Source organism: Filicampus tigris, chromosome 6 (assembly GCF_054856515.1).
Source record: "Filicampus tigris isolate MCC_2025a chromosome 6, RoL_Ftig_1.0, whole genome shotgun sequence".
Classification (NCBI taxonomy): domain Eukaryota; kingdom Metazoa; phylum Chordata; class Actinopteri; order Syngnathiformes; family Syngnathidae; genus Filicampus; species Filicampus tigris.
The window spans coordinates 8934927-8954121 of NC_141222.1; the positions used below are offsets into that span (position 1 = coordinate 8934927).

The window sequence follows — 19195 nt, forward strand, 5'->3', positions numbered from 1 at the left end:
TGTCCCTCCCACGACATTAAAAACTAAAGGTGATAGTAGACCCAAATTGTGGAATGCACTTTCTGTAAGTGGGCATTAAAAAACAAACAAACAAAACAAAATGGGGGTTTGTAGAATGATGTGAGACACTTAAATTTAGCACATCCCAGTGCAGTATAAAAGCATACTGTATACTTGTTTACATACTTTGTTCTACTGATCTAAACCTTATTAGTTATTTTTCATACCAATTGTATCATTAACAGCTATTGTTGTGTACTACATTTAAAATATTCAGCATTTGAAGAAGCAGAAAGTTAATCCAATTATTACAAATATTAGCTGTGAAATGCATATAGGTGCATGTGTATTCCGATTCTGTGAACCAGGCAACAGCTCTGTGTTTGGATCTTGGTCTCAGACCTTTCAGTGAAGCATTATTTTCTCCATATACTGGCATCATTTTCTTTGGATCCTCCAGTTTCCTCCCACATTCCAAAAACATGCATGTAAGCTTAATTGGAGACTCTAATTGTCTAGACTTGAATTTTTGTTTGTCCCCTGTGTGTGCCCTGTGATTGATTACGAGAACACGACAATCTGTATAAAATATAATTTAATTTTAATAGTATAACTAAATAGTTATAACTCTAAAAACATACAAATGAAATACCATTTCCAGCAATCAGTTGTCTGCAGCACACACATAGAAAATTATACCACAATGTAAAAAAAGACAACTGTATACTTTTCACACAAGAGCTAAAAAGTAAAAACAGTTCACAGTTCATATGAAAGTGCATCTACATTTTTTTTAAAAACCTGATTAATAAATCAGTTACCTTATCACTTATACAGTCCATTACTTTGGCTTCCTAAAATGTGAATTCAGATATTTTACCTATGCCAAAACCTGTTTCATCTTCCATTTCCTCAAGAGAACCTTTTACTCATCAAATATCCCTATGTTCAGTTCAACAAATGCACATTACACATTTGAATTTTGAACACATTTGAACACTACCCTTGTCAAGTGATTTTTCCAGTTAAATGGCCTTCAGGTTTGAAGGAAGCTTGTCTGCTTGAGTACAGTAGTTGGTGTCTCAGCACGTAGAGTCCTAGAAAGAAATATGTTGGAGATGAGCAGGGTTTACATTCCTTCACTATGTACTGTAGATGTAATCTATCATCAAAGTATCTTGGGCTGTATTTTACACTGCATTGTTCAAAGGACATTAGATTTTTATCATCCTGAATGGAAAGAGAATAAAAAACATGTCATCTACTCATATTGAAAAACGGTCTCTTTCAGATGTGAATACTAATCAGATATGAATTGGATATCCGTCAATGCAACTACACACTTGTGTAACATGTACAAGTGAACGGACATAAAAAAAAAAAAAAATACCGGTAAATGGAAAACAAAACTGATACAGGCACAAAATTGGAACTGAGCCCTTTAAGACAAAGTGTAAACCCAGACTTATTCACCTGGCTTGTGAGCCTCCGGGCGGGGGTTCGTCTCTGCTCATGGATGGACTGCAGGCGAGTGATGAGAAACTTCTTGTCTTCTCCTTCCTGTGTAGGAGAGAGATAAAAGGACGTTTGGGAAAATAATCCTAAAGAACATTCAGGCAGGTATTACACAGTTGCTGTCCTGTGAAAAAAACGCATGTCCATTTTTTTCAATTTTCTTATTTTTACATGAATGGTGTTTCCGCATTACAGACATCACATAAACATTAAAATGAAATAAAAAAAAAATTAAAAAAAATTAAAAATTGGACATAAGTGTTTTTCACAGGACAGTGATGATATGCAACTTAACACACATTCTCGATCTGCTCTTGCAGTAAGCCGATGATCTTCCTTTGACCATCCACCACTTGACTGTGGAAATAGATGACGATCCTGATGGGAATAACAGATATTGTGTCTTCAATCAATACCACTACAGAATACACAAACTATATGACACTGCAAGTACAGGTATGTTGTGTTGGACTGTCACAATAGCATCTGTATGCAATGATATGATATTTTCATTGTTGAGTACTAACAAGAAAATGCCTGCTCCCACAAAGAGGAAGAGCGGGTTCTCCACCAGATAGGAGTGAGCCCTGGACAACATTGATAAATTGGGATTTTCCTTTTCTACGTCCTCCACCCAACGCTTTCCAGCCTGAAACATTGTTTTGAGCTCACGAAAGGGGCCACACGATGAGGAGGGCGTGAGACTGGAGAGAAAGAAAATGCATATGATGTCAATGAGACAAGCGATAACAGTATTATGGTCAGAGGCGGTCTCTGTTTGAATAGTGATGAACAAAGACCGCTTGAATGTTATGCACATTGTGCGTTTACCTCCACATGGTGTAGGTGACACACACAGAGGCTCCGAGGAAGGAGGGGAAGCAGAGTAGAGTGATGAAGATGGTGGTCATCTGGCTGACCCTGTACGGCCTACTGGGGGCCTGACAGTTCATCATCACACTGCTCTAGGGGGGGGGGGAATTGCAAACAGTGTACATCTTTAGCTTACATGCAAATATTACATATAGTAGGATAAACGACAGCCATGAAACAAATTATTAGACCACCACGACCAGACACTGAAGTCTTTTATACATAACACATGATGACTTGATTTTTGTCCCACAATCATTCCCATACTGTCCTCAAATTGCCTCATTTGAAGTATATGCATCTATTTACACGCTCTCTATAAATGACAATGTACCTTTTTAATGTAAAAAAGCAGCAGGAGTTTCAGTATCTGCACCGCAGGCAGCAGAGGTGTGAAAAGAACGCCCAGCCTGAACGACACAATGTTCCGTGTAACGGTAGTAATCGGTCAGTCAGTCAACAGTGAAGTTTGTACAGTCAGAGGCAGAGGAGCGCATACTGTACCAGGCCAGCGTTTGCCCATAGATGAGGTCAAGGACATTCTTGGCAATATCAAATACTGGTTTCCTCTTCTTCTTCAGCACCTTCTCTGAAAACAACCTGCAGAAGAAAATTGCAAAAGTGACATGATGGAATGATATGTTATGTTAATTTGGGGCTTTTAAAGATTTATTTGAGTTGTTCTTTTTCCAGGGTGGAACGATAACGCAAACGCTAACATTCAACTTCAATAATTTGTTTCAACATTTGGAAATGTTAATTCATTTGGTATTTTTCTCAAATCCCTATAGAGTTATCTTTTGCTGTCTGGCAGTCAATTTGAGATAAATTTGAAAAAGTTGGATGTAGTCCTTCATTATTCCAGTATATAGCGCACCATTGGCAGCAAAACAGCCGAACAGCATGAAGCTACCATTGACATGCTCAGGGCTAAACGCTTCATCCTGTGCCTCTAAACGTACTTCTTCACATTGTGGTCAAGTAGCTCGGTGTTTGTCATATCGTGACCATAAAACCTTTGCCCAGAAGGTATTTGGCTGATGGTCATTGGCTGATGGTGATTCAAGGTCTCTCTAGAATGGCACTCAGTAGAGGGCAGACGTGTGCCGAGACCAAACAAATCCTAAACTTGTCTATCTGACTGGCATTACACTCCCATTCCAGGCCTGTAGGGACACAGGGGGTGCTACCTACCAAACAGAAAGTGTTTTTTTTTTTACCACCACAACACCACCATATGCTGGATGTTTTTGGTCACTGCCGCACATAGCCCCTAACTCATTAGCTAATCAACTAACTAACTAACACACACTAATGAAAATACAATCTCTTGCCACACATTTTTGCTCTAATTAACCAATAAACAGTGACCAAAAGACCTAATTGTGAACAACCCACCTCCACAGAAACTCTCCAAACAAGGTGTCTAGAAGAGCGAAGATGAAATCCATTAAGAGGAAGCGATAAAGTTCTTGGCCAACAAAACTCTCCCAGCACTGCGGATCAAAGAAAGCATCAAACGTCAAAGAAAACAAAACAGCACAATCGACAAGTGATTTCTTCTTCTTATGATGAGGTACCTTGAGGCCAATACTGTTTGGATCAGCAGCCACTCGACCCAGCCAATGGTAGCAAAGTACTCCAAGCACACTCACTTTTAACATCAAGTTTCTAGAAAACAACATGCTGGTGGTAACTACATCTTAATACTCTGATGCCTCTTTAACAGCCTGATAGAATTCTTGCACAAGGAATTGCTCCGGTTAGTCGTACTCGTACCTGCCAATGGCAACGTATGTGCGGACGGAAGGTGACTCGTAGTCCTCCATCCAAGATGCCAGGTTGAACATAATTGGCAGCAGCAAGTTTATACAGGACACCACCACGGGGAGAGCCAGGAGGCTGGCCTCGTTCAACAACGGAGCCGTGCTCACACTGCGAGAACTTTGCTGGAGGTTCTAGTGAGAGACGGGGAGAGCAAGACAGTTTTGGGTGACGTGAAATCACCAGCATGATTTTAAGTTCAGAAGTTAAGTTAATTCAGTGAAATCCAAAAAGAGCACTACATCTACATTCTTGTCTTTAATTGAGGGACCAAACTGTAATACTGTACATTTAGTAACAGTGTCACATAGGTATCAATGTAATAAAAATGCTACTTCAGCGCCATACCCGATGCATGTATTCAGAGAAGTAGTAGATGGAGAGCACGCAAGCGGTGGTGCTCGCGAGACATATAGCCCACGCCAGGCAGTGGACTGCCAATCTCCATAGCTTCTGGCATTGTGTGTTTTTGGAGTGTTTATGAATCACCTCTGCTAGCAGCTCCTGCAAAGTGGGCATTGACAGATATGATGTGAGAACATTTTTTTGCATTATTCTTCTATGCCAATTATGGCCCCATTTCCACCAAGTAGTTGAAGCTCATTTCTGTTTGATACGATATGCCATTTTTTTTTTTTTTTTGTATTTCTATTATCAGGTGTGAAGGGTACCAAACAGAAAGATCAGCACGTTATTATTGCCGTTTTATGTCCCCACAAATGATTGCCAATGAGCAGTAAAAAGCTAGGCGTAGAAAATTGCAGTCTGCTGATTGGCCGGGACTTGGAATAGAAAACGTAGAGAGAGTACTTCACAGCAGTAATGAAAAAGGAAGAACCTTGAAATGTTCCTTTAAAAAAAAAAAAAAAAAAAAAAGCCATACACCCAGAAGGTAGAACACAAAATGTTCTGGTTACTACTTGAATTACGAGGCTTAGTACATAGTGGGTGGGCTTAACTCAACTCTACTGCATGGTGGAAAGTTACAGTTAAATAAAGTGGTTATTTTTCCTTGTACCTTGAGCTGGGTGCAGATATTCCCAGACATGAGTTTAATGGAAGATTTTTTGATGACCTTGAAGTCCCAGGAGCAGAAGGCCTTCATGGCTAGGATGCTATGAGATTTGTCAATTCGGAAGCTTCGACCAAATGACTTTGACATGCTGGTGGGAGATAACGTGCGAGTATGCATCAGAAAAGCTACATGTATGTGATTCAGTCGAGACTTTAGTGGTCTAATAGTGAGAGTTTACATTGCACACATCACTCAACAAAGAATACATACCTGTACACAAGGATGATACATGTGAAAAAGTAGGCCATGCCTATAGTAAAGAAATAGGCAAGGGGAATCTTGTAAGGCAGGCGCTTCAACGTGCAGTCCAGATTGCTTCCATTGGACACAGATATAGACTGCCCTCCACTTTCATTTCTGCAGTTCATACGCAGCGTGTAGTTACAGTAGTACCCATAGTACATCACCGTGTCTGAGAAGTATCCCTGAAACATGAGCAGATGGACACTTGCTAGCTCTCTCAAAATATTACAGGCAATGGAATTCATCTGGTTAAAATCAAGCATGAATATTATATAGACTTAGTCGAAAACAATATGCAACCATTCGTACCTACGTGCAATATACGTATCAATTAACCTTACATGCGTTAATATTGCAATGTGGGAGGACGCCGGCACATTATGATAATTTGCGCAACCACATGGAGAACAAGCAAACTACTGGTACCTCATTTTCTATTATGTACTGTATCTTCTATTGGATCTCTATGGAATGTAAAGGTGAACCTAATCAGGTGCATGTTAAAGTGTTTCCCAACCAAAACTGAGGCGCGGCAACAAAAGTTGACGAGAAAGGCACAGAAACATATATATTGTGTACTGAAATAAGGATGGTCTCAATTTACTCAGTGTGAAATGTGGGCGTGTTTATTTTAACACAAAGTTATTATCATGTTGCATGAATGGCAACAGATGGTTGCACAGGATAATTGTATATTCTGTCATCTAGTGGAAGAGTATATAATTGTTTTGCCTGTCACTGGCAAAGCTAAATGAACAAATTTAAAGTTACAAATTTTCAGACCAATTTAGTGAAATTGGATAATTTCCCGCAGCACAAGTGATGATTTCTCACGGCGCAATAATGTGTAGCGGCACAGTGGTTGGGAACCACTGTTTATTTCTATTATTCTACTATTTTATTTGATATTCTAAAAATACCTAATGGCATTCGTGATTTGCACAACACCATGAAAACTCATCTCACCGCCCCAGTTAGAAGCTCCAGTCCAGTGAAGGAGCGTCTGTCGTCAGACAGAGCCGGAGGGTGCACCGCCTGAGGAAGCACTACGAATACGGCGGTCATCAGAAAGAGGAAGAGGTTGAAGAAGAGCAGGGTCTTGAGAAACAGGAAGTACGACAGGACCCCGCTGCCGAATCGGCCGCTCACTCGCTTGAGTGCCACTTGCCACAGCTGGAGGGAGTGCACGAAAGACAGCCAACTGTACCAACTCTGTCTTGCAGCCTGAGAGTAGGGAAGTGAGAGTGAGCAGACAATGTTTTTCTTAACACCATTTGCATTGATCACAACAGTATGCATCTTGGAAAAATGTCCAGATATGTCATCTCTGTTAACCACTGTCAGTAAATACGTGAGTGATTACAATGTTTAAACAACTGACATTGAATTGTGGACTGAAAGAAGCTTGTTCTTTTGTGCGTGTACTGTGACAAAACAAGATTGTTTTGATAGGTTTTTACGTATTGATACCTTCCCTACCTTTACCTTGTCATGTGATGATGATGTGGTCATTGAAAAATGTGAGCCATATATCAAACGTCTGAATATGGTTTACTGTCATAATTTAAAAAGACACACTGAATGGTGCTAACTACACTTATTCATAGCCGGGGTAATTGTGGAAACAAACAACTAACACAAAAAGAGGCAAGTATTGTAAACACAAAAGGGACACTGGAGGTGAAAGTAACTCACAATGATGACGTAATATTTGAGTCGACTGCAGCAGGGGATCCGATTGCCAGGCACAGTGCGTCTCTCCTTTTGCAAAGCTAACCTTCTGCAGATAAGCACAGAGGCAAACGCAATATTCAGTGGACAGTAGAAATCGTCCATACAAAATGATATGATCAAACAATATTGTACCTGAGTTCGCTCTTTTCTGCTACACTGAGAGGCATAGCCCGTAGCATCCTGACTCTGTCGCTTACCGACAGGTTCTGCAAGTTATTCACTAGACGATCCCTTTTGTTAACTAGAACACAGTTTGTGTAAATAAAAAAACGTGACAAACATACATAAGAGACAGCAGGCAATAGCCACAAAATAGGTACAGAACACTCTCACAATCGAAAGGCAACCAACGCGAGAGCCATTTTAAAATCTTCATTTGCAATGAAAATTCAATTTCAGGGCAACTTTTAGAAAATCCTCTCTATATTGTAAGGTGCAGTGGAGTTCGTCCCTAAACTACAACAGTTATGATCATAGCGTTAAATTAATACTTATCCAACAGTGTTTTTTAACACATTGATACCTTTGTTTTAATTTAATTTGCCTGCTTCAACTGTGAAACGTTCTTCTCACCTTCTGCATCTGTACTGTCTGCCTCGATGCCATACCCTCGTATGCTCGGTCTAGCCGAGCGTGAGAAGTCTTGGATGGAGGGTCTGCTCTGCTTGCGCCTCCGGAGCTGCATGGTCCTGTTGTAGTACTGAGAGATGATGGCCCCCCTGCTGCGGCCTGAGAGAGCACAAGAACCAGTTCAGAAAACAGTTATCGCCATTTACAATTCATTCTCCTACATGCTCCACAACATAGAAAAGTCAATAAATTACACAGATGACAGCTAAACTCTGTAAAATAGCTTCAGGATTCGGGTATGCATGTCTGTAAAGTAGCAAAAAAGAAAAAAAAAAAAGAAATAAAAAGGAAAACAGGCAAAGAAAAAAAAAAGAGAAAAGAAAAAGATTTCCCATGACGTGGTTCTTAAAGGGCAAATCAACCCAAACACATTTTTTTCAAGAATATGTTCCCAGCAGGCCCACTAGTGGAAACACGGCATTCTGATTAATAGTGCGTTTGTGCAATATGAGTTAACCAGCAAAGTCCACCCCTTTTTAGCCATCTCTGAGGGCGGCCATTTTGTCACATCTGTCGACTGAAAATGACTTCACAATTGCTCAGGGTTCAGGTAACGACCAATCATGGCTGAGCCGTGGAATAACCCTTATTCCACAATATTTATCAGAATGCCTTGTTTCAACTAGTGGGCTTGTATAGAACATATTCTTGAAAAAAATATGTTTGGATTGAATTCCACTTTAAGTTTTTAAGATGAATTAAAAATAACTCAAGCTTCCGCCACATACTGTACAAGATGAAGCACCTGACCTGCCAAAGATGCTGACAGGGAAAAAGCACACAGTGTACTTCCCCATGAGACTCTGCTCAGCTGAAGTCAGGTTGCATGTCTGGTACAACATTAGCTGACATTGGTAGGATAGCACCAACCAAATGCACACATATGGCCTGATTTACTCAAAACCCAAAAGGCCTCCGCCTCGCCACAATAACCGGAGCTGTCGTTGCAGACAGCGGTGACATTTTACAGCTGCCTTTCAGACGCTGCATTTAAAGAATCCAAATTAGCCAAAGTCTCTGGTTTGAAAATTCACATTACGTGTCCAAATTTGTTTATTTATATCTACTCTTCCCAGTATTTTGCAGCTTTGGCTGCAATGTGCAAAATCACCATTTTGGTTATGCCCAGTTAATCGATCAGCTTCCATATCTGTTTACGAGCGCAGATTTAACCAGTTTTTGCGCGTCCAAAACTTGAGTAAATAAGGCCCATGCTGTTTCCATGATTGACTAGGAAATACTATTCAACTGTGTTATGTGAAAGGATTTATCTGCCAAGTGACGATGTACGAGACGGCTAAAAACTGCTAATGAGTTCTATTCCTCCACAGGCTTGGTAAGACCAACCGATGGTGCGACTGGGCATGGAGGACAGGATCTTCAAGGTGGCTGAAGACCAACGTTCGCCAGTGGAAGGGTCAGGTTCTCTTTCATCATCCTGCATTCCCACCTGATTCCTCCGCTCACTGTGCTCTGGTCCAGGGCTGGACAGGTAGGCCACATAATCTAAGGAATTCAATCAAAAATTCAAAGTAAAAGTCACTGTAGAATTTCTGGGGCATACTACAAATGTAATTATTCCATTATTTGTGGTGTACTCTGCGACTGCATAGCTTCATATTGAAAGTCATTCCCAATAATTGGACTCTCATGCAACTTAATAATAGAGCTTAGCAAAATTTTAAACGACAACCGCAACAATAAACAAATGACCAAACTGATACCCGTTAGACAGTGTCAATACGAACTGTAACTGCGAACTAATGTTGGGACTGCTCAGTACGTGTGCGGTAGATACAGGTACATGCATATACATCTACATGAATGTAACATCCACCCACTTTTTTCACCATACAACTCAAAAACCAACCAGTCAATGTCAAGTGAGTTCGTCTACTGATTGGCTACAGTCGTGACAAAAAAATAGCAACTTGCAGTTGCAGACTAACATTTAGGATGACTGAGGACACCACAGAGTCAAACATTATTTACTCACAGATGTAACTAAGAAACTGAATTACAAGCACATGATTAAAACGTGATGACTGGTACTTTTAAGGTATCCAAATCAAAGCATTCAGCAAACTAAAACAGTTTGTAAAACATTAGTGACTGGTACAAACTTGGACCCTGTGTGACATTTCTTGCCAACAGTACAAAAAGTTAATGTATGTTTTATTATATCAACGTAGCTCTTATACGACTCTTGATTTATGCCAGTGATACTTAAAGTGTAGTTTGAGTACCACTAGTTGAAAGTGGGCTCTCTCTACTTCTAGTGTTACGCAAAAAGAATCCCTGACTATTTAAAAATACAAATGAAACATGCAAAAACATCCATCCATTTTCTATACCACTTATCCTGGCTAGGATAAGGGGTGTGTGTTGGAGCCTATCCCAGCTGACTTCGGGCAACAGGCGACAAACACCCGGGACTGCTTGCTAGCCAATCCCAGGGCACATACAAACAACCATTCACACTCGCATTTACACCTATGAGAAACTTAAGAGTCTTCAATGAGATTAACATGCATGATTTTGGAACGTGTGATGAAAAGCTCACGCGAGCCCGAGGAGAACATGCACACAGGAAGGCCGTAGACCAGATTCAAACCCCTAAACTCAAGAGCTGTAAGGTACATGTGCAAAGCGCCTGTCCAGCGTGCTGCCACATGCAGTTCAATCAAACTTATGAGATTTGTAGCTAGCTAGACATATAGCCTAAAATTTTCTGAATCTAGTACAGCACATTTTAACGTATTGTAACTTACAGTGAGTACCTTATAATAAATTTGCATTTAATCTTTAAGAACTGCTTGTTTTTAAACATTTTTTATTCACCTTGTATGTGCACACATTATAAGCACATTTTTTTTCTTTTTCTACACTTAAGCGCAGTGTCAATGTTCTAACTGTGCATAATGTTACAATGGCTTACAACTCGGGTGGCAAACTCATTTTTTGTTGGAGGCCACATCGTAGTTATTGTGTCCCTCGGAGGGCCGCTATGACTGTGAACCCATATAAATGTATGATCGCCTTTTATGATCACATATACACAACAAATTGATGGATAGGTTGCTTTGAAATTATTGATGTAATTACAGTATTTGAAATTGTTAAATTATTTTTCACTTTATTTTATAGTGGAGGGTTGGAAACAAATAATATCTCATATCTCAGTGTTATTGAAAGTGAAAACAATTAGCAACATGAAACGTGAAGTTCAAACACATGATTTGCCTTTGCGGGCCACATGAATTGAGCTTGAGGGCCGGATCTGGCCCCCGGGCCTTGGCTTTGACTCCTGTGGCTTACAATAACAAATACTACTACTGATAATAATAATAAATCATATACCTCTGCCTGATTTTTTGCTGAACACTTCGGCCTACTAAATCATATTTATTTTTTATCAACACTTGGGTCTACTACGTTACTGTATTTCAATGTTGGTCATTATGGTGGTACTTGGAGAGGTACTTGTATACATTTTTTTGGGTGGTACTTCGTGTAGAAAGTTTGATAAGCACTGAGCTATACAGTTCTCAATGTCAAAAGAACTTTGGCAAGTAGATGGAATGCAGTGGTGCAGCTTACTGTATGTACCTCGACTCTCCTCATCCAGTTCTTTCTGTAATTGCTGTAGTTCGAAAGCTTCGCCCATGCCTCCATTATGAATCTGCTCTGCTATCAGCTGATGAAATGAGTCATGAACACCTTCCTCATCTGCTGGGCTCCTGACACCATGCCGCAAAGATAAGAGCACATACACAAAAACAGGAAACAGCACTATAAGCACAAAGATACAAGGGTGAATTATGTGCCATTTCAGTACAAACACCGCACTGAGAGAAGTTGAGGCCCTAGTGGAAGGAACAGTTAACAGATGTGTTATCTCGATGTACGGAAAGTCAAAAGCCGACAACACAAAATACACAGAAGCAGTTCACATCGGTGCTCTTAGGGCACAGTCACAGAGACATACTTGGAGACAACAACAATAATAGTTTATATAAAATGCCCACTTGTATAGAAATCACTCTACAATGCATTTATAAATCAATCAATCAATCAATATTTCTTTTCAGAACATTTCAGTCAAATCATTTTCTTTCTCCTTTTTATGTGTCTATCTTTCTTTCACTTCAAAGAGTTCCAATACTTCACTTAAATGCATCTGGGTGATATTGTCAAAGTCTGCCTACATGGTTGTGCGACAGTAATTATAGTGGAGCTCTCTGCTCAAGAGACAAAGGAACAATAAGGTCTCAGACTGGGGAAACTTGTGAACCAATTTAAGGCTCTTTATGGAACTAGGGAGGGTTCAAACAAACAAATAAAGCCTCTGCATTTATTTGTTTGTCCAACCACCTGTGTTCCTTACTCTCCGCCCACTGACTGTGCTGAGCAAAGGCAGGGGAGCTTGAAACAAGCCAAGGAGAAAAGCACAAGACGACACTGGAAGAGCATAAAAATAAAAGGATTTCCATACTCACTCCAGTCCAGCTTCAATGAGGGGGTGGCCCAGGTCGAAGTTAACATTCCGAGCCATTCTTCTCTCCCGTTGACTCTGCGTGTGTTGACTACTTGCTGCGGGGCTCACACCTTTACCAGCTCATAAATGCACTCCACTCCCAGCATGGCGCTGACTCTACTACCTGCTGAAAGGTGGGAGGAGACACAAAAGAGGAGGCAGGACCATGAGAACATGACGAGCATACGACAGGTAGGAAGGAAAGCCAGCACACTACTTTGGAATCTGGACACACGAGTCCTGACTTGCCCGGTGCACTCGTTCAGTTTCATGTTGTAAGTCTATGTAGCTTATGATCACTGAGATCCTGTCCAAGTATGTTTCTTAGTAAGGTGAAAAAGGAATATTACAGCCACATAGTTGAGTTATTAAACCCTAGTAGGACTCTCCGAAAAATGTATGCATCCATGGTTGTGGGTCTTCCAAATTAATCAGCACTGTGGGCTTGTCATGAGAGGTCAGGTCACTGTGTCGCAGTCACTAGAGCTCCTTTGTAGAACTGCATGTGATGAGGACTGAGTCAGATGCCACCGTGTCCCTTGTAACATGAATATTCATGAATGAAATCAGAATGGTGCATTGTCAGAATTGTGTGTGAGTGTGCGCATGACGCAACTGCATTCACAATTTCATGGGATTAAAGTGCATTATTGTCACATGTATTAACAAGGTTCCATTGCGTTGTAAATCCACATGCTTTGTTAATAGGGCTGAACAATATATCGGAAAAATATCAATGTCGCAACAATGGCCTTTGCAATATGCTTATCGCAAAGACATGCAATAATTTTCTTATGGAATTGTATTCTTTTATCTGATTTTGATCAGTCGGATGCAAACTTAAATGTGCATCGCCACCCAATAGTTGGACATTATCTATGGGAATTACAATCAATTTTCTAAGATCACATTGAGCATGCTTATTCTGTCGCATGAAATGCAATGTTCCTTCTTCCATTAGATAACAAAAATGTTATTTCTTCAGGTACATGTTAAATATTGCAATAATATCTATATCGCTATAGTCAACATCCATATAGCTAGCTCTGGTTAACAGAGAAAGCTTCACTAAGTGCTACTTCTTGTCCAACAGCACAGTCAGTCACGGTTAGAAAACAAATCAAAAGTCCTTAAAGTTTTTCAGCCCAACACATGCTAGGACCAACATCCATGTTTCCTTTGAAGCTGCAGTGCGTAAACTTCCTCCATTTTCACCCACCAGACGAGATAACACAGTGCTGATTAAGCCTCTCAGCTCCTCTAAAATCTTGAACTATTTTTCAGTATTTTAGCTTTTATATTTTGCGTCGACTGGAGCTGTGGCCCCTTTGTCGTCCGTTGTTAAAGCTAACTTAACATATTACTATACATTTCTGTAGCAGGACATAATCACACAATAATCACCTCTTCCGAAGAATCCATCTATTTTCTTCAGTGGCTGTCTTCAAAACAGAATAAAAACATTCTAACGAATCACAAGACAGGGAGGGAGGTGCTAGGCATAGCCTATGTCATATCAAAGCGATGACTCTGTTGTTGTAATGAAGAATTCCGGCCTAGGAGGCGACAGAAGCTACGCCCAGCAGCTTTACCATGAATGAAGGTAAAAATAAGTTGTATGCTAATTTTTCTCAAGCTGCAACTTTGGGGGTTTCCCATACCTTAAATAACGGAAGATTTTGCCCTCATTACCTAAAGCTAGTGACAAACGTGTCATAGAGGAAGTTTATGTGTTTGTGCTCATTGCACTTCTTTTCTGGGTTCGATGTGTCAATAAATCTCCCCTTCAGACCAAGAACAGATATGCCCAGCGGCTTTACAAACACGCACCAAACAACCTTACATTCGGGCTTCCAAACATCTGGCCTGAACCAAGACGCCCTGTAATGTCAACCGCAACTATTGTTCTGTTTGTTCCTCCACTGTTGTATTGTCACAACTCGTTTGTGTGGGGGGTTGGGCATGGATATCACTACACTGTTTGAAATTGTGTCTTTTATCTGTGTTAACAGATAATAAACTATCCTTAACATTTTTAAGGTATCCTCTGTATTAGAGTAAGTATTTCCCCCCATAACAATACACTGGTACCTCAGTATTTTCTGGAGGGTTATGCTTCAAAAATAGTGCAGAAACCTTGAATCGTCGTCATCATCATCATCATCATCATCATCATCATCATCATGTGCCAACTCAAACTAGACGTTGGCAAGCCAATCTTGCGATATCTCTTCATACTAGACTGCATTTCGTCAAGAATTTAAGGCTAACTTATTTTGGGTTCTATGAAGTCATCAGTTTGACTCTTGTAACAGTTTCCTTGCAATTTGATTCATTTTTTATGGGTAGAACTGTTTAGAAATCTCAACTAAGGTCGGACAAATGTCTTGGAATGGATTGTGCTCCACGTTGCAGGCCCCCCTGTAAATGTTGTTGAATGCATGCTCCTCTGTCCCCTCAGCCATGCACTCATAGTTAGGATGTGCAGTGTTGACATCCATTCGTCCATCCGTTTTTGACACCATTTATCCTAGTCAGGGTTTATGCATATTCCGGCTGAATTCAGACGATAGGCTTACTACGCCCTGGATGGGCCAATTGCAGAGCACACAGAGGAAACCAGCATTCACATTCAGAGTATCACTGAGTGAAATCCACGCCAGCTGCATGGAAGTCAGCCGAGTCAAACACTACACTGCTGTACTTGAAATGACTGAAGCTTGAAGTGGACGTCAACAAAAAAAAAAGAAAAAAAAAACATTTGCAATAATATGTCTATGCGCCTTCACTTGTCTAAAGATGGGATTCTGATTAATATTGCGTTTGTGGAATATGAGTGGAGCAGCAAAATCTAGCCATCTCAGGGGGCGGCCATTTTGTCACTTCTGTCGACCGAAAATGACATCACAGTTGCTCAGGGCTCAGGTAACGACCAATCATGGCTCATGGTTTTCTGAAGATGAGTCATGATTGGTCGTTAGCTGAGCCCTGAGCCCAGTCATACTGCTTAACTCACATCCCACAAACGCAATAGTAAGGTTGCATAAAACAAAGAATTTGGGGGGGTTGACTTCCCATTGAAATGGATGTACTGTGTATCCAGTTCCTTATCTAATTGCAACCAGGCATGACTGTCACAAACACAAAGTCTTCTCCCTTTTGTACTTTATGAAGAAAACGTCCTTTGCCATTCCCCCCCACACACACACCATGTTACAGTAATCTTTAACCGAGAAAGCATTCCAATCAAATAAAATCATATAGACACTGGCCAGTACTCTGCCTTATCATTCTTCCTGAGGAATCAGTATCATCGGTATTATAAAATAAAAAATATAGCTGGAGGGAATTGTTTCCAGCCCTGCCAAGCCATTCAAGTAAAGAAATGTTTTTAGTGTGACTGAATGTTTGTTTTTAAGTTAACGTCTTTCTGGTTGCTCTCTTTTCCATCCATCCATCCATTATCGATACCGCTTATCCTCACAAGGGTCGCGGGGCGTGCTGGAGCCTATCCCAGCTGACTTCGGGCAGTAGGCGGGGGACACTCTGAATTGGTTGCCAACAGGGCACACAGAGACAAACATCCGCACTCACAATCACACCTACGGGAAATTTAGGCACGGGGAGAACATGCAAACTGCACACAAGGAGGCCGGAGCCGGGATCGAAGCCACGACGTCTGAACTGTGAGGCGGACGTGCTAACCAGTCGACCACCTTGCTCTCTTTTGTTGATATCAAAACCAAAAACAAATTAGGGCTCACTTCTGAATAGCGTCCAACACAACCTGAGTGACTTAATGGTCCGATCATGTCATTTTAGCATGATCAGTTCAAATCCCTATTTTCAGCTGAGAAAAAAAATGAGGGACCATCCGAGGACATTCACAAGTTCAGAAGAGTTTATTTTATATCTTAAAAGGATTGGATAAAATGGTCCATCTTTTGATCGAATCTGTGATTGATTATCATTGTTTTTTGTTTTTTCTTTACTCGCTGATTATCTCCAAAATCATGATTGTGTGTTGGGACTGCCTGCCCACCCATCAACTGTGAAAAGATACACCCAAGTAAATGTTTTCTTTTCCAAAAATGTGTCTTTGAGTGAGCTGTTTTGAATTTTGCATAATATTGCCTCCACGGTGAGTTTCTTTGCCCATGAAATGGCAGCTAGACTGCCAGACTGATGCAACGACAGCGAAGCACATGTAAAACTAAAAAGGTGAGCAGAGCTGCAATGTCAGCTAGGAATGGGTATCGATAAGATGTTATCCATACTACTACTCTTAATGATACTGCTTATCGTTGGGGTTAGGGTTAGGTTTAGGGTAAGCCATTTTGGGAAAACAGGCTGTCAAATCAACCTCCGGTAGGACGTTTCACACGGGTAGGACATTTTGGCAGAAAACCGGGGGCAGTTTAGTACCGGGGTTCGGTACCTATCCCAAGTGTCAGCACGCACAGGATAGCATAAGTAGACAACAGCAGTTTCTGGTAACCTGTATATACGCCATTCTCGGTGTGGGGGCAATGTATCTGCTGCATCGGCACACTAAACAATCAAACAACCCCCTCCCCCTTTCTTAAATCGAATGCTGTAACTGTTTATCCTTTCTGTGTCTTGATCAGAAAAATACTGTACATAATATTTCTGCGTTTATGCTGTCTTCTTAATTGGTGGGAAAATGGCGCAATGACAAAGTGTGCATTTTGTTCTCATGGACAGTAACAGCAAGGACAGAGTAGTGTGGGGGTGACATAGCCACTTGGGGGGAGGAGGCTGCACTACTGCCAAAACAAATAGTTGGAACAACTCAGACATAGATGGCCAGAGTGTTCAAAGTGGCGTACAGGCCGATTAAATCACAACAGGAAAAAGGAGTGGTATCACATCTGTCATTGTAAAGAAATGCTCAACTTACTGAATGGGATGGAAGATTCCCAGAGGGACAAATAAAAAGCGTACATATGTTCTAAGAGCAACAACAATACAGAACCATAACTGAACTTGATTGTGTGCATACCTTGAAAAGCAAATGCATGTATTTACACTACATTAAGAATGATGCTGTCTATTGGAACATATTAGAAAGATTGAAGGGGGGGGGGCGGTTGCAACAAATTCAGTCCGTTATTGTTAAAAGTGGGTTTGCGGGCACGCATTCATTTAGACCTTAAGGGGCAAATATAGGGTAAATCCTGGCTTCATCGGCACCGAAAAGCCCCCATTGCGTGTTTCAGCACAATGCACCCATCTAGGAACGTGGGAAAGCTCAAATACAATTTATACGTGGAACCTTTAAACAACAATAAACCATCCTGCCATTGTTCGACAGAAGACACAAGCTCATTCACCCGGCTCGGTGTTTGGTTCAAATGTCTGCATTTTTTTTCTGCTGACCAAGCATACTTCTCTGGGTGACAAGAAAAAATTAAAATATTCATATATTCGGCAATTTATTGCGACATTATCCGCTGTTAATTTGGAAAGTTGTTCTTTCGTTTGGTGCCGGGGACTTCGTCAAATAGTTTTATAAAGTTGTCAAACGTTTCGATCAGGCGACGTATAACTACAATGGATTAATCTGACTGAGAGAATATGATATCAAGTCAAAGAAGTTAGTATTTACTCACCACTTCTGAAAGTTCGCAATCTGCCAACTCTAAGTTTACCAGTAGTCAAAACAGTCAGCACTGAGCAGCACCTCAGTCCAGCAACCCAACTCGCACGGGGGAAACCATCATGCTTAAATGGGTGTTTGTTTGTTTTTAGCATTGCACAAAATGCAAAAGCGCAATGCTATGTTAAGTTCGACACGTCATACATCCTATTTACGACTTTTGTCATTCGCGCCAACACTGAAATTATGTATTTAGCGACATGGCACTTTGATTGATAGGCAAGTAACCTATAGGATCCCCCCAGGCATTTCTCGCAGTGGTTCCACCTGATTCGCACGAATACGCACAATCGACGCAGTACAGTACCGGTATATAATTTATAGAATGTATAGTGCCTGTGTAAGGTTGAGTCGACCACTTTCTGAAGATTATTCAGATTTAGTGGTTCAAGTAAATGTCGATTTTAACAGCTCTGAAGTACAGGTATACTGTACTTCCTAATTCAATCAGAAGCGTGTATCAAGCTGGTAGCCCTTTCGCATCAAAACATAAGAAGTACAGTACGTACGCTCCCTTTCAAAAAAAGGTTGGTGAGCCCTGCAATACAATTTACAATATCGGCTCAGGCTGTACAATATATTTTAGCTAACAATACATGGCCAGCCATTTCACCGTTGAGATTCTCCTTTGACCAGTTAGGAATCCTAATGGTCAAGCTCCTGACATTTTTTCCTAAATTAATTGCAAGCACTGAGGCAGACAACATAAATGGAAACAACACGATATGTATGCATGTTGACAAGGTGGACACTGGCAGGGTGGACATTTCTGGCAAATGTTTACATTTAGGGGCATAATGTCCCATGTTCTCAAGTCAGAAAAGGCGCGCAGATATACGCTCTTTTTTTGGCTGTACAGATCCCATCCACTTAAGTTTGTCAATATTATTCACTCTGGGTGGAGCGACCCTGTTATGACTGCGTTCCCTGTTAAATCTGGCGGAGCACGGTGGGATCGGGGGGTGGGGGGTCGAGTGATCTGAATTTGCCGTGCGGCCGTCATGTGCTAAAAAGTTGTCGTCGACCGGCTGTCTTGAGCCGAAACGTAGTCGGCGACGGAGTGCGGCCGTCACGCGCTGAAACG

The 19195-nt window shown here is 41.0% G+C and overlaps 1 protein-coding gene across 2 annotated transcripts; it reads right to left on the reverse strand.

Moving 5' to 3' along the window:
* Positions 1–580: 580 nt before the first annotated feature.
* Positions 581–18137, reverse strand: tmc6b (transmembrane channel-like 6b). 2 transcript variants are annotated; one of them, XM_086033764.1, is made up of 21 exons: positions 18065–18137; positions 12394–12558; positions 11504–11634; positions 9242–9400; positions 7838–7993; positions 7397–7505; positions 7226–7310; positions 6497–6754; positions 5498–5712; positions 5231–5375; positions 4561–4716; positions 4168–4346; positions 3969–4059; positions 3787–3884; positions 2893–2988; positions 2723–2798; positions 2347–2480; positions 2043–2219; positions 1815–1893; positions 1474–1560; positions 581–1097 (listed from the first exon to the last, which is right to left on the reverse strand). In XM_086033764.1, the coding sequence occupies exons 2-21, from the start codon at positions 12447–12449 to the stop codon at positions 1083–1085; spliced, it is 2502 nt and encodes an 833-aa protein (XP_085889890.1). In that variant the 5' UTR covers positions 12450–12558; positions 18065–18137; the 3' UTR covers positions 581–1082. The 2 variants fall into 2 exon arrangements, with proteins under 2 accessions (XP_085889890.1, XP_085889891.1); XM_086033765.1 differs by having other exon boundaries at positions 1474–1601.
* Positions 18138–19195: the final 1058 nt, after the last annotated feature.